The 26,561-nt window shown below is 40.9% G+C and overlaps 1 protein-coding gene across 1 annotated transcript; it reads left to right on the top strand.

Moving 5' to 3' along the window:
* Window positions 1–1,767: 1,767 nt before the first annotated feature.
* Window positions 1,768–23,346, top strand: SQLE (squalene epoxidase). The gene is made up of 11 exons (XM_065399953.1): window positions 1,768–2,070; window positions 4,178–4,424; window positions 4,743–4,923; window positions 9,403–9,499; window positions 11,940–12,053; window positions 13,471–13,642; window positions 17,581–17,676; window positions 18,254–18,396; window positions 21,972–22,068; window positions 22,497–22,584; window positions 23,154–23,346. The coding sequence occupies exons 1-11, from the start codon at window positions 1,768–1,770 to the stop codon at window positions 23,344–23,346; spliced, it is 1,731 nt and encodes a 576-aa protein (XP_065256025.1).
* The last annotated feature ends 3,215 nt before the right edge of the window (window positions 23,347–26,561 follow it).

Below are 26,561 nucleotides of genomic sequence, written 5' to 3'. Positions count from 1 at the left end.
CTGACCTTAATCTCATAAATCTATAGTTAGGCACCTTTGGCGTTATTTTCCGATTTGGTGAGCACTCAGCAGCTCCTACTTTGTTATTGTTAACTCATCAATTCTGTAAATCAGGCCACTTATTTAAGTGCCTAAATATGATGTAACAGGGGTCAGGGCTGTCCCCGGGGCTGATAATAAGTCACGGTGTAAAATACAAAGATGTTACACTCTGGAGTGCAATCCAGAGCAATGAAGAATTATGTCCTGCCCCACCTCACTTTCCCTCTTCCTTCCTTCCTGCCCCTGTGCCCCATCTCACCTCATTCCTGCCCCATCTCTCTTCCCACCTTGTTCCCGCCCCAAGCCCCATCTCGCCCCCCGTCGGTCGGCCTGCCCAGGTGCCCCATTTCTCCCCATTGGGGGAACAGACCCTGAGCCCAGAGGCAGGGTGGTGGCCCGGCTGCTGCCAGGGGGTCTCTATGCAGACAGAGAGCCCGGGAACAGGCTCTCCTGGGGAGCAGGACGCAGCACCGAGAGCCCCGGCTGCGGCGACGCGGTCGGAGGCGGGGAGCTGCGCCCTACCGCCCCCGCCAGCGCGCAGCATCTTCCCTCCCCGTGCCCATGGCAACCGCAGGGCGCAACCCCTTCCCCTAGCCCCGCCCGCTGATTTCGTCACATCGCACTAGGGGCCCGGAAGGCGTCAAGCCCCGCCCTCCGCTCCCTGCCATTGGCCAGTCCTCGATAGCGCCATCTCGGCCTAGCACCGCCGATTGGCCCGGAGCTGCTGGGGCACCGGGCGCGCGGCGCTTGCAAGAGGATGGAGGGAGCCGCTCATTAGCATAAACCCCGCCCCTTCTCCTTGTACCCCTGCTGCTTGGCTGCGAGCCGTGAAGTCCGTAGCCTAGGCACCGGCGGCGTCCGGGGGAGAGCGCTCCATCCTCATCAGCGCCGGCGAGGACCGGCTCAGCCGCGGGGAGAGGGGCTTGGCCGGGCTGAGCGGGAGCCGCCACCCAGTGAGGGGCAGGGGAGCCACAGCCCAGCCAGGGTCCATTGCCGGGCGCCCCATGCCAGGGAGCAGCTTACTGGGATCTGCTGGGGGCTTCTGGTGAGGGCGAAGAGAGAACGGCCAGAGGATTTCTAAAGGGCGGCACCAGCATATTTCTTTCGTCTCTGGATTCGGGGAGGAGCCCGTGTTCAACATGAGATTTAATAAGATTGGCTAGTTAACGAGAAGGGTCTCTCTCCCCTTCTTATAAATCCCCTCTTGTGGCTCCCGCTAGAAGCCTCATTTCAGGCCACATGTAATAATATGTCGATCTAATTATTTTTGTGGGGGAGAGCACCTGCTGCTGGAGAAAAGAGACTGTGACCCCCAAAGGAGATATAGTAGCAAAAAAACCCCACCCCAGCAATGAACTTGACCCTCATGAACATCAGGCGACAATAGCTGAGGCCAATGTTGTAGTCAGTTTGTAGAATTTAAGTCATTTGAGCTGCTGTAAATCTCTCTCTGATTGTTTTAAAAGGAGATTTGTATTGAATTCATACCACTTTTTGGAGCATCCTTGTCTCTGGGCTGCCATGCCCCAGTAAAGCTGCAGTTGCTACCTTTTGCAGGGCTTTGTGAGAGAGTCTTGCTTCTCTGTTACCACATATATATTTTTAAGAGGATATTTGTATTTTTATGATTTTTATAGCTTGTGCAAAATCCCTTTTTCAGAGAACTTCAATCACAGTACAAGTGTTAAAGGGAACCACCGGCGACAGTTACTTGCTCTTGTCATAATGTGGACTTTTCTGGGCATCGCCTCCTTCATCTATGTGTATAAGAAATGTGGAGACTTGATGACTTATGTCAACAAAGAGGTGCTGCTGACTATGTTGATGTTTTTCTCTCTTGGTTTGCTCCTGTCTTATTGGTATCGTTCTGGGTGGCTAAAACAACAGCAGTGGGGGCAGCAGAAACAGTCCCACTTTGGGATGCTCTGTAGTGCTCTCTCAGCTTTGCCACTCATTGGTTTTTTCTGGGCCAAATCCACCCCTGGATCTCCACAGGCAGAGCAACCCAAATCCAGAAAGGTAAGTTCAGTTCAAACCTGGGAAATAGAATGGAGTCCTTTCACCGTTGTTTTTATATTAGGGCTCTTCTGTCAGTTTGAGGGAAAAGCAGCTAATGAAGGTTGGAGAGGATTTATCTTTGTGGTCCCCACCTAGGGATTTGTTAGATTTTTATTTCCGTTTTGGGTGACAAACTCATAGACGGAGCCTGTTTAATCAAGACACTAGGTTCTTGGGTTTCAAATTAAGTTTAAATGTAAACCTTGGGTGAAATCTCTGTTATTACGTTGATTTGCAGTTTCTGTGTTTGTGTAATTTCCAGTAAAGTATTTTTCCCACATAGGAAACATCTTAAATTGTTAGTGCTGTGACATACATCAGCTTTCAGCATCTCTACATTTGAAAGAAAACCATTTATGTGGCAGACTAGAAATTTTTTTTGCAGATACATCTGATGAAATCCAAATAATTCTATAGATAATAGTAATAGTAATGAAATATCACATATATAGGGCTTTACATCTTCAAAGGCTTTTAGAACATTGGGCAGAATCTCTGAAGCAGACTGCCAGCTTTTCCTTGTCTGCCAGTGGTATGATAGCGGAAAGCTTTAGTTTGTGGAAGGAGCTCAGTAGGAGCCCCACCAGGGTCTCAAGCAGATGTACAGATTCAGTGCATCCTTTGAACTACAATAGTTGTTCCCCCTTCCATATGCACTTTGGAGCAGAGCTGACTCTGTCAGATCCCCTGCACTAGAGATCATGACCTCATTGCTGCTGCAGCAATTCCCCTGGGACTTTCAGCTACTGTATTGTTTCTTATAAAGACTATACCCTGAGCCCCAGTTAATTTATTTTATATTTACTTCCCAGGTTTTATAATCATTTAAAGTAGCTATAAACATGGCACCCTGTTACCTAACAATCCTGTTTCACTTCTAGGTAGTTGTACTGATACAATCTAGCTTTTACTACAGTAAGCACTGCAGAGCTAATGGAGCTGTGTCAAAATGAGCTGGATTCCATTCTACTTTGTACGCCATTGACAGTTGTCATTTAAATTCTGACTGTAGAGTGTTTATTGCTGGGAGTGATGTAAAAAGCAGAAAATACTTGCGATTTTGAAAATTGCAGGTACAAACTGCAGCTCTGGTAGTCAAAAAATATTTTGCAGGTTTGCCAAGCGAGTTGTTGGCAGAGAATAAATAAGAAACTCTACTATCACATTTGTCATTTTTGTGCAATGTGAGGTATAATTGATTGGTAATTGCCAGGAAGGACTGGAACCTATTAGACCTTTTCATACACCACAGAAATTGATTAACCAGCATATATATAATTTGATGAATGACAGTACTTTGGGTTTCAATTGTAAGCAATATAAATAGTCAAATGATAGCACAGCATATATTTAAAGTTACCTAACACTTTTCATTATAAAACTCTGTTTTCAGTTATTTATAACTTTGTCAAATTGTAACTGTTTGGGCTGAAATTTTCCATTTTGGGTGCCTGCCTTGGGGTATTTGTTTGTTATTTTGAGGGGAGATTTCAGCTAAAATGGTTCAGCCATTCTCGGAACAAGGTTGCGCAGAAATGCATCTTGACCATGTTAAAAGAATTTTTTTCTACTTTTGAGAAGTTATAAAGCCTCTGCTTTAGGGCAGGGACTTGAAATGTGGCAGGGAGGTTGCCTTCGTGTCAGGAATGTGCTTTTTGCCATCCCTGTGAAAATTCTCCCAAATCTGACCATGTTTATAATTGGCCTCAGAAAAATCTCTGTCTCCAGACCAGTGCTGTCCTGTCATCCATGGCCCTAATATGGCTCAGGACCCACTCCTGCAAACCCTTTATACTGAGCTTAATGCCTACGACCATGAACATGACACTTGTTACTGTTGAGTACCCCCACTGAATTCCAATGGGACTACTCACATCACTAGGCTCAATAATAACGGTTTGCAGGATTAGGGGAGTTGATATTCAGACCTAGAAAAAAACTGTCTAATTTTTAAAGCCAAAAGATCATTCACAATCATTCAATTTTTATATTATATTGTCTATTATTATTTGTAAAATAAAGAGTATAAATGCTAGATATGTCACTTGCATTTTTGTTGGTTTTAATTTCTACATAGGGTAAAAGAGAGGTAAACTCAAACACTGTGACAGAGACTGCTACAAATACAATATTAGCTCCTCAGTCTGATCCAGAGGTTATCATCGTGGGTTCAGGTGTACTAGGTTCTGCTTTGGCTGCAGTGCTGTCACGGGACGGAAGAAATGTGACAGTAGTAGAGAGGGATCTGAAGGAACCTGACAGGATAGTTGGAGAATTGTTACAACCTGGAGGATATAATGCTCTTAAAGAACTGGGTCTTGAAGGTAAGTAAATCTTAAAACTCAGATATTTTGTTGCAAAGATATTTACTTGACAAGGACAAAAACCCCTTGTATCAAAGAAAAGCATGCTTACAAAGAAAATTTAAAAATACAACATATTCTGGACATATTTGGATTAAAGCTGCTTGTTCTTATGTTTCCTGTCCACCATTTTGAAAATGTCCCCTTCTGTGTTGTATGCATGTGATCGTTTGCTAAAGAAATAGAATATTCTTGGTGTAGAGGTCAATTTTTACAGACTAATGCGTATTCCTTGTTGTTCTTTATTCTTTCACTAATATATTGGGATTTGTTTTCCAGATTCAGTGGAAGGTCTTGATGCTCACATAGTAAATGGTTACATAATTCATGATCTAGCGAGCAAGTCAGAGGTTGAAATTCCTTATCCAAACTCTGCAGATGGTCTGGTGCAGAGTGGAAGAGCATTTCATCATGGGCGCTTCATCATGGGTCTCCGAAGGGCAGCCATGGCAGAACCCAAGTAAGACAGCTGGCTTAAAATTTTAATCAACATAGTATAACAATTTTAGGTCCTTTTCCTGCATCAGGATCCAATAGCACAGTTCCCTGCACCTCTGAGATGCTCCAGTCACTTCAGTGGAACTCTGCAAGGGTGCAAAGGTCTGCACTAGACAATCCTGATGCAGGAACTGAGCGTTAATAATTTTTTTTGCTTCAGTATGCACATAACATATTTTTGTAGATGTTTATAAGAGGTATATTAATTACACCATAATCAATTAAAAGAGCATGTAAGTAAGCAACTGTGCATTGGTCTTTGGGACATAATTTGGTCTTGGATTTATGGGAACACCAGTGTTCCCCAAATACATGCCACAGAATTAAAAAATGTGGTCCAACTGACAGTCTGTGGGGCAGATCTTCCCCACAGGTTGATTCTGATTCAATGGGGAAACAGGCCTGTAATGCATAATGTATACTTTAATAAATTGGGTCAAAATGAGCCCTGCAACAAATGGTAGTAACTTGAATGGAGTTGCACTTGTGTACACCAGTGCTGATCTGGGCTATTTGCCAAAAACAGCCATGCTCTATCAGTAAATAATGCACAGAACTACCTGGATTGATCAGAGAAGCAAGTGGTAGAGCTGACTCATTTCATGATCAGGAATTGTAAATACCTGGAGTTATTCAGGAATAGCCACTGTGCTTTAAATTCACACCCCGCCTTAATCTTCATTAACTTTCAAGTATAGACAGACCCTAAGCATGTTGATCTTCCTGCTGATATGATTCATGATGCTGGAAAAGAAACTTGCCTTAGCAAGAATGAGGATAATCATGATCCTCTTTTCTCTACTCCTCCACCTTTTCCAATACTATATATACAAGTAAAACGGTTGGAAAAGAGCGATGAACACCTCCAGTAGTTTTGGTATTCTAGAGTCTTGAAGGCAACCCCTTCTTCCCTAAAAACATTTGTAACAAACTTCTTTATATGATCACTGCCTTTATGTAAAAGGGGAGTTAAGAAAGCCAAATGTTAAAGGAAAGTAAGGTCTTATTGCTTTATCATGCAACATACCACAATAAGCTATATATTTTTAAAAATAAGTTCACAGGTATGGTATGAATCTTCGTTCTTTACTGAAAACCTGTTTGTTTCCATTAAATCTATTAGATTGGATGAATTAATTATTTTGAAATCATTTTTAAAATATCAACCCTGCAATACTGCTAAGGTTGGTGCAAGCTGAGGTGATCTGCTGCATTTGTGATAATTACGAAAGTTTAAGCTGCCTGGGCATACCTTTAATTTCAATGGGATTTGGGCACCTAACTCTTCTTAAAATCCTTGAAAATTCTGTTATATCTGCTTTACACATTTTTCTAGCAGAAATTTAGAAAAGCTAGTATTTGTAACGAGTTCATTTCTTCCTTTCTTGGTTCATTTTGAATATATTCCACCTCTCCATGTACCAGGGAAGAGGAAGTTGAATATTTAATTATAGTTGGGAGATTTCAAACATTTGTAATTTTGAGTGCCATGGAGTCTTACTTTTTCTCTCAGAATTCTTAAAAAATGTGTCATGGGGAGTGAAAGGTTAATGTCACTACAAGTGAATATAGTCTTTTAACATGTACTAAGCAATAAGTATTTATTTTCAGATGAATAAAAGTAAAATTACACACAGGGTAAAGGGGTGGTCCTTTATCAATATTATTACTGTTTATTTGTTTAGTTCTAACAATGTGCTTATTGCTTCACTAGACTCAAAGATAGATATTCCCTGCCCTGAAGAGTTTAACCTAATAGACAGAGTCTGTAATTGAATCTGTCTAGGTGGATCCTTGCACCCATGTGAAATCCCTCTGACAATCCAGTTGTTGGTAATTCACTTGAGGAGCTCCTTTTACTGTCATAAGGACTTACTTTAGTAGGTTTATGAACAACAGATGAGACCAAGTCATGCAAATATGTATTAATTTTGGTAATGTACACACCTTTATTTTGATGATAAAACTAAAAGTATATTTGCAGGGTAATATTGTTAAAGAAAATGGTATTGAAAATCTTTTTCTAGGAAATAAAATTTATTTTAGTAATTTTATTAAAAGATGAAATAATTAAAAAAAAAAAAAGCCAGACTTTTTTTTTTATCTTCCTAATCTGAAACTCTAGCCCCATGAAAATGTGGTGGTTTTTCCCCCTTCTTCCCCCATACTTATAAGGAACATACAGTTATGTGTGAGATAATGGAGAAGGAAAGCCATGTGGTAACATAGCGACCTGGTCTACACAAGCATTCAAATTGAAATTGAGTGATTATGTAAAATGAACATAATCAAAACCTATTAAAATCTCTCTTTAAAGAGAGGGAATATTGATTAAGTCCAGGCTGTGGTAGTTGCACTTTCGGCTGAGTGTACTTGATCAGCAGTCTGTCGCTGTCATGGATCCATTGAGGGGTAACTGGCTCACATTTGGCTTTACAAAGATTGTGAAGAGCACAGTAAGTTGGGAGAGAAGAGACAACATAATTAAAAATGGGGGATATATGGCTTTTGTTGGTGTTCTCAGAATGCACGATAGCTAGTCAGTCATGGACAGCCACGACAGCTGTTGCTCTAGACCCTAGCTCACCTCTGCAGTCAGGACATCATCTGGATGGTCTGGTTAGGTCCCTCTCCTTCACTGGTCTTTCTCAGGCTGAGGAGAGCTGGATGGGCCATCTCATCTCTTGCGGGTGCCATGCAATGTAGCTGGTTTCAGGATATGGTGAAAAACCAAGAGAAGGAAGATAGTGGGGATCAGAAAGAGACACACGGGGGAGGGGAAGACAGAGCAAGATCTCAAAGGTATCAGGCTGGGGTCCTTGCTGGTGCAGCAGTGATGGTCAGGTGTTCCCACTGGTGTGTCAAGGTCTGCGTGTCACGATAAAAATCCTTCTGCTGCAGCCACAGTAGTGGCGATAGTCATCCTTCCTCCCCCATCTCTTTTTGTAGGGCCCCAAAAACAGATGATGGATGGAATAGCTCATCCCCCTCATTATTTTGTCCACCAGGTAGGCCTAATTTCTGGTCCTACATTCCTCTTTTTTGCCACACATGAGCTTAACACAGCCCTTGGTTGGTATCAGGATCTCTTTGTTTAAATTAATTCAGTCGTTCTGTCTCCTCCTTACATCTTTTCTTAAACAATTTTATATAATGGGTCATTGTGGCAATTCATGAACCTTTACTCATTTTTCACTAGTTAGGCTAACCACTAAAGTAGGCCTATTAGGCCCCAATTATTCCAACAGTGAAAAAATCACAACCCGTAGCTGACTTAGCTATGCCTGAAAACACTCTAATGTAGATGCAACTATACCAACAGAACAGTGCTCCTGTTGGCTTAGCTAATGTCATAGGCTAGGTCTACACTGCAGCGGGGGTCCGACCTAAGATACGCAACTTCAGCTACGTGAATACCGTAGCTGAAGTTGCGTATTTTAGGTCGGCTTACCTGGCGGTGAGGACGCGGGAAAGTCGACCGCTGCCGCCGACTCCGCTGCCGCCTCTTGCCGAGGTGGATTTCCGGAGTCGACGGCAGAGCGATCAGGGATCGATTTTACCGCGGCTTCACTAGACGCGGTAAGTCGATCCCCGAAAAACCGATTGCTACCCGCCGCATCGGCGGGTAGTGAAGACAAAGCCATAGTGTGGCTATGCTGTCAATAGAACTCCTTATGGCAGCTTACACCGCGTACACTAGGGGGTTCTGCCTGCATAGCTATAGAGGCCAAGGCTCTGTAGTGTAGACCAGGGGTTCTCAACCTTTTTCTTTTAAAGTCTCTCTCCCCCCACCCCCCCATGCTATAAAAACTCCACAGCCCACCTGTGTCACAATAACTGGTTTTCTGGATATAAAAACCAGGACCGGCATTAGGGGTTACAAGCAGGACAGTTGGCTGGGGCCTCATGCCGTAGGGGCCCCTGCAAAGCTACATTGCTCAGGCTTTGGCTTCAGCCTCGGGTGGTGGGACGCAGGCCTGGGCTTCAACTCCACGCGGCAGCCCTGCTTGGCGACTCTCCTGAAACCTGCTCTCGGCTCCCCAGGGGGCTTGGACTCCTGATTGAGAACCACTGGTGTAGGCAAGCCCACAGACCCCAGTCTTGTAAAGGCTTCCATGTGTATTTTAGGTGATAGACTATGAAGTCAATGGGACTAATCACAGTGTATAAAGTTAAACCTATGTGGATGTCTTCGCAGGATCAGGGCCATAGCGTTCAGTGACACTTGGTCTTGGCCATTGATTTCAAGAAAATAGGAACCATTTAATACTATGTCTGAAACTAGGCAGAACAATTTTATATGTGTAAATGAATGCTTTTTATATGCAGTAATGGGATCATGAACAACTTGCATTCTCTATGTCATAAGTCAGTTTGAAACTATGGCCCTAAATATCCTTTTATTTTTTCCTGTACTTTTAAAAGTTCTGGTTTATTTCAGCACAAAATTCATTGAAGGGACTGTGTTACAACTGCTCGAGGAAGATGACTGTGTGGTGGGTGTTCAGTACAAGGATAAAGAAACTGGAGATATTAAGGTGAGACAACAGATTTCACTGTTCTTTGTGTTTAACTATTCTATTGTATGGTCACAGATACAGCATTTAAGAAGATTTGGATATCTTAGAACATTTAAAAAAATGTGCATCAAGCATTGGAAAAATAAAGGGAGGTTTTGTGGCCATGTGGATAGAGGGCTGGACTGGGTCATGGTTTCAATTTCTGGTTCTGCCACTGGCCTGCTGGGTGATCTTGGCCAAGTCACTTCACTCCCTGTGCCTCTATTTCCCGATCTGTAAAGTGGGAATATATGGTGATTTGTAAAGCATTTTGATCTATCAGTGAAAAGTGCTATATACAGGCTAGGTATTTTTAGTCTTTTAAACAAGGAAGTAGTGACTTCCACATACGGCAGTACAGGATAGTACATTACATTAAGAAATTTGTACAGTCTCTTTATTGGGGGGGGGGGGGGGAGGAGGAACAGTTTCGGTCACTTTCTAGTGCTGAAGATTTTCTTTTTCTTCAAATACAATCCGTTTAACATTCCTGCAGTTTCAATTTCAGAAAATCATTGATGTATTTTCAGACTGTATTGTACATTTTATTATGGGATTTTTGTGCTTTACAACTTTTTAAGTTTTGCTGCTCTTTGCTGTAGAGGGTTTTAAATGTGGTCCACTGGACCGGGAGTCACTCCACATCTCTAAGCATAGAGGGGGATAAGAATATTTAACTTTTAAGTGTTTTAGTATCTACGGGTGGAAAGTGTTATATACCTACGTTGTTTATTTATTAGTAGTCCAAACGCCCCCCCTCTTCCCCCCCCCCACATTCTGTTAGGAGGTAGGATGTTCCCCATAGAGAAAAGGCTACAGAAGTCACCACTAAATCTGGTGGATATCAGGAGACTACGGCTGTCTGCGTGGAAGTCCTGTCAGTCTCTGCATAGGTTCTGGCTTCCCATGTAAAACCTTTCTGCTCCTTGGGAGCATGGCTTTACTGTACCTGCCAGAGCTTTTGTCTGCGACTGCCCACAGTAATTTTCAGAGGTCACAAAAAAGGTAAAGCTCCAATCCATATCTCCTTTTTGGACTAATATCCAGGGGTCCAGTGCATAGTGGGTGATGTGCATCTTTCTGGCCCACCCATTTCTCCCTCTGGCCTGCCCACTCTGCTCTCTCCAGCGTGAACCATCTCCGGGTGGGGAGATGATGCTACAAAGGTAGCTGAGTCCCACTTCTCTGTGGGAGGGGGGAGACTGGAACCTAGAGGGGATCCTCCATGCACAGATCTAGGGGGTATGTGCTGGTTCATTATTCATAGTAAAATAAGACATTCCTATGCAATAATAAAATATCGAATAGTATTAGCCTGGTTATTGGTCTACTTTATAGACCAATAAACCTTTGAAATGGATTCGTCTGAGGGTTAGCCCTCAAAGTAAAGCTTATTCAAGCTGTGAGGTAGGCAACCTGAAGTCTGGTGGTGAAGGAAGCTCCATGCTCTTTCTTCCACCACTTGTTAGTTTAATAGCTTTTTAATATGTAAAAATGGACCTTCATTGTCTTTGCCTGAATATCAGGCTGGTCAGAAATTCAAAACCACATTCCTTTATACTTCGTTTACCAACTCTCCCTGACATGCCTAGCTTGAACACATTTTAATTATCATTCCAGCAGATGTCCATAACTCTTAATACACATCGTGTACATACAACACCCAAGAATATTAATGATCAGTGAGTTTTTAAATGTACCTCACAGGACATATTTTGTACAAAGATTTTTACAGTAGTGTATAGGGTCTGAATACAGGGATGCTTAGTGTCACAGTCACTCTTCCATTATTATTTTAACCTCAAAACCCGTAAGTGATTGAAAAATATAGGGCTTGGGGTGGTTTGTTGATATTAAATAATGTGGTATCCTAAAGCAAGTAGGAGATTCTACGTAACTCATTTTGATAGATTGCCAGTGATTTGGTCAGTAATTCCAGAATTAAATAAAAGTGGTGGTGGTGTGTTATCTGGAAATTACGTTCTCATCTTATTTTCTGTTTGTTCCTTTAAAAGAAAAATGAACTGAGGAATCTCAGCAGAAATCTTTTATTTATTTATCGGTGTGTTACTGTTGTAAAAGATGTTCCATTTTTGTTTTGCTTATTTATTTATATATAGACTTTCAGATTCTTCAATAAAATATAAATTAAAAGTCGAGAAGCATTTTCTTCTATAAGCTCCTCATCTTCTTAAATTGCTCATAATGTCTCAAAGTTCTTAAGGGGTTGAACTCTTCCATACTTTCTCCAATTCCAAAAGTGATTTATTGTGTTTTTTCCCTTTAAAATTGAGATAAATTAATTCAGCTATTTATATCTTAATATCAGATCTAAAATTATATAGGATCAACATATGATTAACAAGATACTTTATCCTTTTTATCTTTTTGAGATAAATATCACATTTTTATGTTGCAGGAATTACATGCACCTCTGACTGTTGTTGCTGATGGACTTTTCTCCAAGTTTAGGAAAAAATTGGTTTCCAACAAAGTTTCTGTTTCATCCCATTTTGTTGGCTGCATTTTGAAAGTAAGAACCTTGTATGTATAGTACAGAAAGACTGATGCCTAATAGCTGATGTATATTTTTCTCTCCAAATTCAACCATATCTCCCAGTAGCTGTAATGAGAGTTATGTGTATGAAATGAGAATTTATCCTTATGGAAGACATTTAGAAAACCTATGCTTTATTATTTTTTGTTGTTCAGCAAGTACTGACAGCAGTCTCTTGAATTATATTATTAAATGGCCTCCAAAGCATCTATTAGAAGAACAACATGCTTTTAAATATTTTAACAGGAGTTCCATTAACTTCTTTTTCATTTTGGCTTTGGGAATTATTGGACCATGGTAAGAATAGTGACGTTAAAAATTGGATTGTGTGTTTTTACTCTTAAATTACTGGATTTGTCTACATGAAAAGTTTAGTGCACGGCAACCCAAGTGTGAATCTCTAGCTCTAGCTTGCTGCACATTAACTGTCCATGTGGACCCTGCTGCTGTGCACTAAAAGTTCTGCAGTGCGCTTTGATGCACTCTCATTTTAAATGTACTGCAGAACTTTTAGTGCACAGTTGCAGGGTCCACATGGACAGTTAGTGTGTGGCAAGCTAGTGTGCTGTAGATTCACACCTTGGGTTACCATGCATTAACTTTCTGTATAGAGAATCACACTGATGTGTACCCAGACTTAACACCATTTCTTATCTGGGGATATTATAGGTGTAATGTCAAATATAATACACGAGGTACAAATTCATACCAGCCCAAATTTTCAAAGTTCTCAAAACATTACCCCTATTGAAATCAATGATAAATTTTTCATTGAGTTCAGTGAAAGACAGATTGGGCCCATAGTCCATACTGAGGACTAGTGCCCTTACTTGGTTTGAAAAAAAACCCCTGGTTTTTATTTAACAATACTAAAATCACTTAAAATATGTACTACTGATTATAACCCTGATTCAGCAAGGTACATAAGAACATACTTAACTTTAAAATATAAGTAGTCCCATTGACTACTCACATGCTTTAACGTTAAATACATATTTAAGTGCTTTGCTGAATTGGTGCCCATATGGAGTAGAAAGCGAAATTACACCTATGGGCATTTCGTCTCCTCATCTCTCTTTCTTTTTTGTTCATTTAAACAAAATCCTAAATTGGCCACTTTACACATAAGAATTAATGAAGGATTTAATGAAATGTGTAGCTTAATATACAAATTAAAATGTATTGTAATAAAATATTCAGAATGTGCAAAGAAGTCAAATTATCATTGTTTTTGGAACCTTAGCACTTTCATTGCCCAACATGCAATCTTAATGTTAAATTAATGTGACTTGTTTTGCATTTAATACACTTTAAAGGATGTCAGGAAATGATTCAGCAAAAGAGCAACTTTTGACCCTTTTACTAATCAGTTTTTTCCTTCCTTTTTTTAAAGGACTCACCACAGTTTAAAGCCAATCATGCTGAACTTGTTTTAGCTAATCCTAGTCCAGTCCTTATCTACCAGATTTCTTCAAATGAGACTCGAGTACTTGTTGATATTCGAGGGGAAATGCCAAAAAACATCAAAGAATACATGACTGAGAAAATTTATCCACAACTACCTGGTAAGACTATGAAGATTTGTGTATGTACTCTTTAGAATTATAATGTATTATCCACCAGGGTGTGGGGGGAGGGTTTGGGTTGGTTTTGGCTTTGTTTTCAATTCGTTGCTGAATTGTCCATTTGGAAAGTCAAACATCTGATGGTATACATCTGATGGTATCAAGTTTTCAAATTAATTCCAGTTCCGCAGCTTCTGAAGAATTAATGTGCAAACTTGATACCATCAGATTAGGCCTGAATAAAGACTGGTAGTGGTTGGGTCATTACAAAACTGAATCTTAATTTCCCCAATACTAATTTCTCCCTACTGTTACTCGCACCTTCTTGTCAACTGTCTGTAATGCGCCACTCTCCTACCACTTCAAAAGTTATTTTTCCTCCCTTGATATCCTGCTGTTAATTGGTTTATCTCATTAGACTGACCTCACACTTGTTAGAGCAACCCCCATCCTTTCATGTATTTATACCTGCTCCTGTATTTTTCACTTCATGCATCCGATGAAGTGGGTTCTAGCCCACGAAAGCTTATGCCCAAATAAATTTGTTAGTCTCTAAGGTGCCACAAGGACTCCTCGTTGTTTTTGCTGATACAGACTAATATGGCTACCACTCTTAAATAGGATTGGTCCTAGGACTGACCCTTGGGGAACACCACTAGTAACCCCTCTCCATTCTGAAAATTTACCATTTATTCCTACCCTTTGTTCCCTGTCTTTTAACCAGTTCTCAATCCATGAAAGGATCTTCCCTCTTATCCCATGACAACTTAATTTACGTAAGAGCCTTTGGTGAGGGACCTTGTCAAGGCTTTCTGGAAATCTAAGTACACTATGTCCACTGGATCCCCCTTGTCCACATATTTTTGACCCCTTCAAAGAACTCTAATAGATTAGTAAGACACGATTTCCCTTTACAGAAACCATGTTGACTTTTGCCCAACAATTTACGTTCTTCTAGGTGTCTGACAATTTTATTCTTTACTATTGTTTCAACTAATTTGCCCAGTACTGACGTTAGACTTACCGGTCGGTAATTGCCGGGATCACCTCTAGAGCCCTTTTTAAATATTGGTGTTACATTAGCTATCTTCCAGTCATTGGGTACAGAAGCTGATTTTAAAGGACAGGTTACAAACCATAGTTAATAGTTCCGCAATTTCACATTTGAGTTCTTTCAGAACTCTTGGGTGAATGCCATCTGGTCCCGGTGACTTGTTACCGTTAAGCTTATCAAATAATTCCAAAACCTCCTCTAATGACACTTCAGTCTGTGACAATTCCTCAGATTTGTCACCTACAAAGGACGGCTCAGGTTTGGGAATCTCCCTAACATCCTCAGCTGTGAAGACTGAAGCAAAGAATTCATTTAGTTTCTCCGCAATGACTTCATCGTCTTTAAGTGCTCCTTTTGTATCTTGATCGTCCAGAGGCCCCACTGGTTGTTTAGCAGGCTTCCTGCTTCTGATGTACTTAAAAAACATTTTGTTATTACCTTTTAAGTTTTTGGTGAAAATGCAGGACTACTAACTGTAGTCTGTAACCTATCATTTAAATCAGCTTCTGTACCAAATGACTGGAGGATAGCTAATGTGACACCAATTTTTAAAAAGGGCTTCAGAGGTGACCCCGGCAATTACAGGCTGATAAGCCTGACTTCAGTACCGGGCAAACTGGTTGAAAGTATAGTAAAGAACAAAATTGTCAGACACAGAGATGAACATAATTTGTTGGGTAAGAGTCAACATGTTTTTTTGTAAAGGGAAATCATGCCTCAACAATCTATTAGAATTCTTTGAGGGGGTCAACAAGCATGTGGACAAGAGGGATCCAGTGGATATAGTGTATTTAGATTTTTAGAGAGCCTTTGAAAAGGTCTCTCACCAAAAGCTCTTAAGCAAAGTAAGCAGTTACGGAATAAGAGGGAAGGTTCTTTCATGGATTGGTAACTGGTTAAAAGATAGGAAACAAAGGGTAGGAATAAATGGTCAGTTTTCAAAATGGAGAGAGGTAAATAGTGGTGTCCCCCAAGGGTCTGTACTGGGACCAGTCCTATTCAACATATTCATAAATGATCTGGAAAAAGGGGTAAACAGTGAGGTGGCAAAATGTGCAGATGATACAAAACTACTCAAGATAGTTAAGTCCCAGGCAGACTGTGAAGAGCTACAAAAGGATCTCTCAAAACTGGGTGACTGGGCAACAAAATGGCAGATAAAATTCAATGTTGATCAATGCAAAGTAATGCACATTGGAAAACATAATCCCAACTAAGCATCTAAAAGGATGGGGGCTAAATTAGCTGTTACCACTCAAGAAAGAGATCTTGGAGTCATTGTGGACAATTCTCTGAAAACATCCACTCAATGTGCAGTGGCAGTCAAAAAGGCAAACAGAATGTTGGGAATCATTAAGAAAGGGATAGATAATAAAACAGAAAATATCATATTGCTTCTATATAAATCCATGGTATGCCCACATCTTAAATACTGTATGCAGATGTGGTCGCCCCATCTCAAAAAAGATATATTGGAGTTGGAAAAGGTTCAGAAAAGGACAACAAAAATGATTAGGGATATGGAGAGGCTGCTGTATGAGGAGAGATTAATAAGACTGGGACTTTTCAGCTTGGAAAAGAGACGACTAATGGGGGGATATGATAGAGGTCTATAAAATCATGACAGGTGTGGAGAAAGTAAATAAGGAATTGTTATTTACTCCTTCTCATAACACAAGAACTAGGAGTCACCAAATGAAATTAATAGGCAGCAGATTTAAAACAAACAAAAGGAAGTATTTTTTCCACACAACGCACAGTCAACTTTTGGAACTCTTTGCCAGAGGATGTTGTGAAGGCCAAGACTATAACAGGGTCCAAAAAGAACTAGATAAATTCATGGAGGATAGGTCCATCAATGGCTATTAACCAGGATGGGAGGGATGGTGTCCCTAGCCTCTGTTTGCCAGAAGCTGGGAATGGGCGACAGGGGATGGATCACTTGATGATTACCTGTTCTGTACATTTTCTCTGGGGCACCTGGCATTGCCCACTGTCAGAAGACAGGATACTGGGCTAGATGGACCTTTGGTCTGACCCAGTATGGCCGTTCTTATGTTCTTACGTTCAATGTGGAATTGAAATGTATTAAGGGTGCAGATTTAAGTGGTTTTCTCATTTAAATAGTTGGGGAAATCCTAAAATATGCAGAAATGGACCACATATATCTAGAGACAGATTAGGCTGCTGCTGGGGAAGGTAGAGCAGGAATAATTTTATCAGTCTCCCTGAAATGGGTCTTTTTTTGGCTGATTTGAAAACTATTTTGAGTGACCATATTGAAGGAGGCAACTCACCGTGCCCTTTCTTTGCCTGCCTTAGAGTTTCACTGATGTTTTGCCATGGTAACTGTTCTAGGTCCTGATCCTGCATTACCAAAGTTATTGTGAGTTTTGCCACTGATTTTTAATGGGAACGTGGTAAGGTCATTTGAAAACAACAGCTAAATGTACAAGTTTAGTGTGCTCATTCTGATTAAAATGCCAGAATTATTGTTTGTTCTTTTCAATTTTCCTCCCCTCTGCATACTAAGTGCCTGATGCTGCAAGCATTATATGTGATGAGCTCCAATTTACGTTCACACTTGGGTACGGATCCTACAAGGTGCTGAGCATCCTGTACTCCCAATAAAAGTCAGCTGCAATTGAGGGCACTCAGCATATCGCAGGATTGAGCCATTGTAGAGTTTGCAGCATTTGAACCCTCATTTTATGTTACTGATAGATACCATAACATCAAACAGTAGTTTGTTCAGTTTACATATGTAACACAGGCAATTCCGAAGGGTTACATCTCTGAGAACTGGTTATGAGTAGTTCTGTGCAAATTATTTGACTTGATTTTCATATATGTAATATAACTAAATAGAGTTTCCTTACTGCAGAGCACCTAAAGGAACCGTTCCTAATAGCAGTTCAAAATGATCGTTTGAGGACCATGCCAGCAAGCTTCCTACCTCCATCACCTGTTAACAAACAAGGTAGAGTAAGAACAAAAATATTTAAAAGTATAGGATTAATGACCATTAAACAAATTTAGAAATATTTTTGTTTGTTGTCAGTGCTACTGTCCCTGTCAAGTTTGTTTTATCTTTTGTGAAAATGGTACTTTAAAAAAACGTTCCTGTGGTGTGTGTTTGGTGCCTATAAACAGCATATTGTTAGTGACCCTAGAATTAAGGTTGTTGGTTGGTCCATTTTAAACCCTTATTTTAAAACATGCATTTTTTTTTTAAAGTCAGTTTCAGGCTGATGGTTTTTCATGCTTGTTATCTGTCAAAAGTGGCTTATTTTTTAAAGGAAAGTATAAAGAAATGTTTATAACCTCTTCTTGAGCTGTGTGTTTAAAAAAAACAAAACATTTCCAAGCTTTAAGTTGTTCAGATGCATTTTACACTGTGATTTTTAAGCTGCTGTGTGGAATCTATGTAGTTTTCAAGCTGCAATGCTTTCTTTGCTAAGGCTTAGCAAATTTGATAGAGAAAGAAAAGTTTTGATTTCTAAAATGGAGTACTTGGCATGTGTTCTATGCCATTATTTTTTTTTTCTCCCATCTAGGCGTTCTTCTTTTGGGAGATGCATATAATATGAGGCACCCTCTGACAGGTGGAGGAATGAGTGTTGTTTTGAATGATATTAAAATATGGAGAAGCTTGCTCCAGGATATTCCAGATCTTTATGAGGATTCTGCTATTCTTCAGGTGAGACATTATTTTGACGATAGAATTAGAATTGTGCTTTTTGGGTAGGGTTGCCAACGTATTTCAAAAATAAGGGACTGTTTTCTTAGCACATCTGCCCCACCTCTTCTAATGTTGCAAGTTGCTCTGCCCCACCTCTTCTCCTAATGTTGCTGTCGTTAATAATAATAATTAATAAATAAGCAGTGCTCACCCACATTCTCCTGAGGTATTTCTTGCTGCTTTTGTTGTACAGACATGAAGAAATAAAGGATGGCCCTTCTAATAAGGGACTGTTGGCAACCCTATTTCCGGGACATGCCTAGGCTTGTGTTTATGCAATTTCTGTCAGTTACTTAATATTTCTTCCAACTTGGGGGTAGGGCAGTTAGTAGTTCTTTGCCCACCTAGTCAAAGCTATTTTTACATGTTGTTGTGAATCATTAAACTGCTTTGGATGGCGGGAGGGGTAAAATGGGGCCCAACTGGGGCCATCCCTCCCTGTCTAGATTCAGAACTGTGCAGGGCAGACACTCCCTCCCCCATCCACTCTGAGGAAATTGAGACCCAGGTGGTGCCTCTGTTCCCCGCTCTTGCTTCTTGCTGTGTGGCATTTGGGTGGGAGTGGGGAAGAAACTGCAGAGAGGAACCAGCCAGAGACTCTAGCTGGTAGGAGCAGTTGCAGAAGAAGCCAAATCAAGGACCTTTTGGACACTTAGAGAAGTTTCTAAAATTTTGACTGGACTTTTTCTGCCCTGTGGTAATTGGCTGTTTGCTCCATCCCTTCCCCTTCCCCTCCCTCAGTCTCTTCACCTCAGCAATGCTCTGTACCTGCCCCTCTTACGGTTTTCCTTTGCCCTTCACCCTTCTTCCTTCAGCATCTCCTCTCCCTTCATTTTTTCCATTTTTAGCTTCTCCCCTCCTAACCAAACCCACCGCAAAACAATTGTGGCACTAACTTGAAGTTTGCCGCCATCACATTGTTCACTCTGTTTATGTGAAAAGCAACAAAGATTCCTGTGGCACCTTAAAGACTAACAGATGTATTGGAGCATAAGCTTTCATGGGTGAATGCCCACTTAATCAGACACATGTGTTATATCCCATTTCCCCATCCTGTTTTTGTCTTGTCTATTTAGATTGCAAGCTCCTTGGGGCAGGGATTGTCTGTGTTTGTACAGTGCCTTGCACAATGGAGCCTCATTTGGGATTGGTCTTTAGGCACTGCTGTAATAAACATGATTAATAATTTGTTTTGCCAGCATCCTTTATTTGCCACTTTATGCTGTGATCCAGTCAGATCTCACAAGCTAAGGGCTTGTGTATATGGTGGGGTAATGAGTTCCACAGGAGTGAGATTTCTAAAGCACACTAAGGTGTTGCACATTAATTGGTCTCTGTAGACCCTATTGGTGCACACTAAAGGTCCCCGAGTGTGCTTTAACATAGTACTGTTTCAGGCAGCACTATGGTTAACCACACCAGCAGAATCTACACAGACCCATTTGTGTGCTTTAACAATCACACCCCTGTAGAAGGTCTTACCCCACATGTAAGGGGGATATTTTTCAAAGTGTTCATGGGTATATTTTTCAAAAGTGACAGGTACTTCAGAGCTTAAATCCCATTGATTTTCAAAGTCGCTAGTTACCAAGGTGCTTTTGAAACTTTTACCCGACATCTCTAAATACGCTCTTCAGTATCAGTTGAATGTGATATTCTTCTTCACTTGTTCCTAAACTGTTGTTATGCACAATATTGTTTTCAGTTCAGAAAAATGTACACAAATTGGGTCCAGAAAGAGTAAAAGAGTACCTTTAGAGGAAAGAATCAAAAAATGATGGTGGGCATAGTTCTACTATTTTGAAAGAGCCTACCATTTTAAGCTATACATTCCCTATCTATATAAAGACTAATCCAAAGCCTATTGAAGTCAATTGAAAGACTCCATTGATTTCAGTGGGCTCCGAAATAGGTTTATAAGAGGGAAATTATATTAAAAATAGTAGACTCATTCAAAACAGTACAAAATTTTTAGAGTGGCCAATTAAACAATGTTTAGTTTGGCAAATCAATGTGTAAAAGAGGGAAGAATAAGAGTTTACAAATATTTGGAGGGTGTAAATACCCAGGATGGAGAGCAATTATTTAGATGGAAAAGGGGGGTATAACTGGGAGGAATAGATGAATATCTAAAAAAAAGTGTGTATACTATATGATATAGTCTTCCAAGGAAATAATGACAGCCCCATTAGTTAGAACAGGGGTAGGCAACCTTTCAGAAGTGGTGTGCCGAGTCTTCATGTATTCACTTTAATTTAAGGTTTCGCATGCCGGTAATACATGTTAACGTTTTTTAGAAGGTCTCTCTCTATAAGTCTGGGGGGGGGTGGAGGTGCAGGGCAGAAGGCTGGGTGTTGGGGGCGACTCGAGGTCAGGGCAGAGGGCTGGGGTGTGTGTGGAGGTGCAGGGCAGAAGGCTGGGTGTTGGGGGGAGGTCAGGGCAGAGGGCTGGGGGTGTGTGGGGGTGCAGGGCAGAAGGCTGGGTGTTGGGGGGAGGTCAGGGCAGAGGGCTGGGTGTGTGTGGAGGTGCAGGGCAGAAGGCTGGGTGTTGGGGGGAGGGCAGAGGGCTGTGTGTGGGGGGGGTGCAGGGCAGAAGGCTGGGGTGCTCGGCTCGTGGGGGTGCTCCCAGCCCCCTGCCCTGAGCGGCTCATGGCAGGGGGCTGGGAGGGATATGTCCTGTTCCACCCCCTTTCCCCAGGCTCTGTCCCTACCTCTCTCTGCCTGCTCTACAGAACAGTGAGCACGCTGCGCTCGGCTCTGCTCCGCTCCCCCCCCCCTCCCCCTCGCAAGGGCCATCGTGGGCAGGAGAGGGAGGAGGAGGGGCAGAGGGGCCGGAATGCACCAAGCTGTGGGAAGAAGCGGGGGAGGAGGGAAGCTTGGCTGCCGCAGGACCAAGCTTCTGCCTCCTGCCCCCGCAGGGGAGAGCGGTGGGCGGGGGGGCTGAGTGGGGCGGGGGGTTGGGACCCCCCCCCCGCTCTCCCCTGCCGGGGCAGGAGGCAGAAGCTTGGTCCTGCGGCAGCCAAGCTTCCCTCCTCCCCCGCTTCTTCCCCCAGCGTGGCGCTTTCCGGTCCCTCAGTTCCTCCTCCTCCTCCTCTCACTGGGCAGGCAGCGTGCCACTCAAAATTGTCTCGTGTGCCGTGTTTGGCACATGTGCCGTAGGTTGCCGACCCCTGAGTTAGAACATTCTTCCTGTTTCTTCTCTATTTTTAAGAGATACCATAAGGGTTGGCAGGGGGATGGTCTTTATGATGTAACAGGTCTCTTCCATATCAAAGTTCCATGATTTTATTATCCTAATGGCTACAGCAGAATGGGGGAAGAGGAGATCTAATTGGCTTTTAAACAGGCTGATGTCAATATTATAGTTGAGACAGATTTTGATCTTTAAATAGAAAAAGTGTACAAAATCTGTAGGAAGATAATGCAGCAGCACCAGTATAACTTTGAAAAGGAAGTTATTCCTATACCTTTTTAGAAGGAAAAGAGTATTTTCCTGTGCCCTGATATAAAGATTTTTTTTTTTTACCTTTACAGGCAAAAAAGACATTTTACTGGTCAAGAAAAAAGTCTCATTCTTTTGTAGTGAATGTTCTTGCTCAGGCCCTTTATGAACTGTTTGCTGCCAGAGATGGTAAGTACATTTAAGAGACCTTTTGTAATTAATTGCAACTTATTAAATAAGTACACTCTCTGTGTGTTTTCATGCATGAGCATGTATTGCATACTTGTCATTGTTAGACTATGCCTCCAAAACTGTGAGTAGTGCTGGTGTCTGGTGTGAGCTGACATTTTGCTGATAATATCTTAGCAAACAGCCCAGGGACAATTGGTATAAGGAATTCCATTTAAAAAAACATATTTGTGGTGCCTGAATGTAGTACTCACAGACTAGTAAGTGTTTTGTAAGATTATTCTTTACTTAAATAGTAAGGCCCGATCCAAAGCCCATTGAAATCAATGGAATGACTCCCATTAACTTCAGTGGACTTTGGATCAAAGCTTTATTTGGTTTTAGGTGGTTTTAGTAGTTACTGAAGATATTTTAAATTCCTTTTCTAGATTCCTTGCATCAGCTAAGGCAAGCATGTTTCCATTACTTCAAACTTGGGGGAGAGTGTGTTTCGGGTCCAGTTGGATTGCTATCTGTGTAAGTTATATAAAATATTGAAACACCTACTGTACTGTATCAGGAACTAGCATATACCGTAGTTAATGGATTGCGGTCCACTAATGCAGACCCTTGCTCACCCTGAGTCGGCAACTGCATGGGCAGAAGGGTCCACACTAGCAAACCTCCTTAGGATTGTATCCTGAAATGGATAAAACAATAGACCGTGCTTCTTTGAGCATGTGAGAAAGAGGGCTGCTGCATTCCTCACTCAGTGGAGTCAAGAGAACTGGACCTATGGAGGCTATCGAGAAGGGAGTTGAAATAATCCAGATGGGAAGTGATAAAGGCAGGGATGAGGACTGCAGCAGAAATGGAGCTGAGGCAATGGTGTATCAGGGTAATGATGTAGGAGGAATTACTTAGCACACAGCAGCTCCAAGTTATGCCAAATTCTTCCACTGTAGACAGCAGGGCTGGGATTGTTTAGATCAAACAGATGTTAGTAGTGTGCTCACAAAAATCTATTGAATTAGTATGTAAGACTGAAAATTCTATAGCGCTTCAAATTTCTCTTTATTAATGTGTTTTCTCTTCTGTCTGTACAGCTTATCTCCTAAACCAATGGTACTGATTGGCCACTTCTTTGCTGTTGCGCTATATGCTGTTTATTTTTGCTTTAAATCAGAGTCCTGGGTCATGAAGCCACGCGCATTTTTCAGTAGCGGTGCTGTACTTTACCGGGCTTGCTCTGTAATATTTCCACTCATTTGCTCTGAAATGAAGTATATAATCTATTAAATATTAGAGGGAAATGAATGGAGGAAGAATATGTGAAACTCACCAAGCCTTTACAGTCTTTTGGACAGGTACTGTTCAACACTGTATGATGTTCACCTCTGTTTAAAGTGCAACCCCCTGTTCAGGATTTGGCTTAATTTTATTCTTGTGGGTATATGTACATATGTAAATATATGTTCCTTTACCATATAAATTTAAAAATGACTTAACTGTTTACAAGGACCATAATTAACTGTTAACATATGGTAGAAAAGTGCCACTTCTGGCAGAGGACAATTTCCTCACTTTATCCATTGCATAGAATGCACCAATAATGTTGATGATGTTAATAAAATGAAAAGTGAACAGTTTAAGTCATTTGCTGCTGCATCCTTCAATGTTTCCATGGATTGTTTGTTTTCTTTATTACTGTGAAATATTGTAAGAAAATTTTCATTTATTTCATTAAAAGTCTTTGCCTCTATTTTATTTCAGTTGCAATTCAAATAGCAATCTACGGACACTTAAAAGGACACTGTCAAGGGGTTTCGGGTTAAAAAATTACCATATATTTAAACTTCATTACTGTTGCAAATGTCATCCTCTATGAAGTAGCTATTTAAAAAATCAATCTCTTCACCAGAATTACTTTATACAAGAGGTTCCAGATCAGAATTTGTTTAACAACTCTGTATTTCATTCAAGCTACCTTCTTCCAGTTCCACAGTCTCACTTTATTTAAAAGACTTACCTTTCATTTTGCTTGTGCAACAGAAGTTAACAGATACCAACCATTTAACAGAAGTATAGCCACAAGTTGTATATACCAAAAAAAATTCAGTCGGGAGCTATTCCAAGTGGATATTAAAAATAGTAGTAAAGATTATTTAAAAACTCATGAAAAAGACTTCAAAAGTGTCCTTTTTAATAGTTGGTTTTTGTTTTTCCTCTACAAGTTATTGCATGTGACCAAAAAAATTTAATGCCTTTTACTGACAATATTCCTCTCAATGTTACCTTTAGTAATGTCCTTTCCTCTGCTGTGTATTTTTGTTTTGTCCCTACCTTTCCTTTGATTGTATTATGTAATACTGGATGGCTCTTTCCTTTTGGCTCACCCAAAAACCCTTATATCAGCACAGCCAACAGGTTGGAAAGTAATGACAGATCACTCTTTTTTTCCTCTACAATTTACAAAAATTTGAGTATGTATCTTTAAAAAAAATGACAGATTACATAGCTGTATATAAACATAATCAACTTTTCTGTTGGACTGTGAAAAATATTTATGGAGAGACTTTTAATACTTTATTTGATAAATATTTAAAATGACCTTTTTTCCAGTGAAAACAGAAATATGTATATTTTTCTAACCAATATCACTCTTCATACCCTATTGAAATTAAACATTGCTACTTTAATAACTGATAACTTTACTCAAAGGGAAAACAGTAATATTTTCAAATACCATTATATATAAAAATTAAACAATGCCACTTTAAGGGTATTCAAAGTTTGCAGCATTTATATTTAAAGTGTTTTCATAATTTGTGGAGTCTAATTTTTGAAATATTATGGATTAGTTTAATGTATTCTTAATGTATGTTTTATATTTAAATATTATTTGCAATCAGTCTCCTGTAAACCAGGGGTTAAAGATCCTGAGCCAAATATGCACCCCCAGCTAACTAACTTAAATAAAGTTATGATACTTATTGTTCATTTGTAGATTTGTCACTTTCTCTGGGTAATGAATGTTGTAAGGCCCTGATTTAGCAGGCACCACTAACATGCTTAAAGTTACACATGTGTTTAAGTACCTTTCTGAGTCTGGGTCTAAGGACGGATACTGAAGGACAAATACTACTCATTAGAGTTTGTAATAGGAGAACAGTAAATCCTGTGTGTGCTTGTGTTGAAGAGCAACTTGCAAATGTAACTTGATTAAATGGACATATAATTTGTCTACAGAACAAGATACAAAACATTTCTCAACAAACATGATAAGGTGTTGAACTGGGATCTTTTTAAAATACATAACAGTGACATAGACTCCAGTGTGCTACTAAAACTACAAGCACCACATAGCATCCCCCTGCCACCTGAAAGTAAAAGCTGAACTTATTTGCATGGTTATATTAAATAATAGGTATATCTCCATATATTATCTCATAGAACTGGAAGGGACCCTGAAAGGTCATTGGGTCCAGCCCCCTGCCTTCACTAGCAGGACCAATTTTGCCCCAGATCCCTAAGTGGCCCCCTTAAGGATTGAACTCACAACCCTGTGAGGCCAATGTGCAAACCACTGAGTTATCCCTCCCCCTAAAATAAAGAGTTCAGCAAATTCAGGCTAAACAATGTAGTTGCTACAATAAAGGTTCGTATAAATAAAAGGTTTCGAGTTAGATCATCAAATACTAGAACTATCCTATGAGAAAAGTGGAAGAGGTCTTATCTAGATTTCAAAATGCAAGAGTGATTTCGGTTTTGCATGCAATTTTGACTTGATACAGAAAGGGCATAACTCTGCACTTTCAGCTCCCCTTTTTGAAGCTACGTGTTGGATTTAAGCAGTCACTCGTGGCCTAACTTCTCCCATTGAAGTAAATGGAAGTTTTACTACAAGGATGAGCTCCACCCACACTCAAACCTGCGCACAGGAAACTCCCCTTTAAGCATGGTATCCCCCATCAAGGGGCACCAGGGACCCATACTGCCCTACCCCTCCTTCTCCTGAGCACTTTGGAAAATCCAACTTGTTGGGTGAAATCCTGGCCCCATTGAAGGCAATATGAGTTTTGCCATTGCCTTCAACAGGATCAGGATTTTTCACCCTGTAGGTTTAACCAAAATCCTTTCAGAATTGCCAAAGCACCTGAGGGGTATCAGGGTGTCAGGCTGAAACTCATACCAGCGTCTTTCTCTCGGGCCTGAGGATTTTAAATCACATCAGGATCTTCTGAGGCAAATGGCTTCAATCTTGGGCATTCAGGCTGAGTTTGTGCAGGAAAATAAACACAAGTTGATGAACATTCTGCAGTCCTTGGCCCCAGAAAAGGTAGCTCTCCCTATAAATAAAGTACTATTGGAACCCGCTGTGACGGGTTGGATCACAGAACCCCCCTTGGAAGCTGCCACCTGATGTGCCAAGACCACCTCTGCCCCTGCTTTCCTGCCCTGTCAGCTTGGGACTTCAGTGCCCTGCCTGGTTTGAGCCAGACTCACTAGCCTGC

Source organism: Emys orbicularis, chromosome 2 (assembly GCF_028017835.1).
Source record: "Emys orbicularis isolate rEmyOrb1 chromosome 2, rEmyOrb1.hap1, whole genome shotgun sequence".
In the NCBI taxonomy this organism is placed as follows: Eukaryota; Metazoa; Chordata; order Testudines; family Emydidae; genus Emys; species Emys orbicularis.
The sequence above is the reverse complement of the archived record's forward strand: the minus strand, read 5'-3'. Positions and strand labels throughout refer to the sequence as shown.

Coding starts and splice junctions, on each gene's coding strand:
- SQLE (XM_065399953.1), top strand. CDS start 1,768: ATGTGGACTTTTCTGGGCATCGCCTCCTTCATCTATGTGTATAAGAAA. Junction 2,071..4,177: donor AATCCAGAAAGGTAAGTTCA/GTTCAAACCTGG, acceptor ATTTCTACATAG/GGTAAAAGAGAGGTAAACTC. Junction 9,500..11,939: donor AAGAAACTGGAGATATTAAG/GTGAGACAACAG, acceptor TTTATGTTGCAG/GAATTACATGCACCTCTGAC.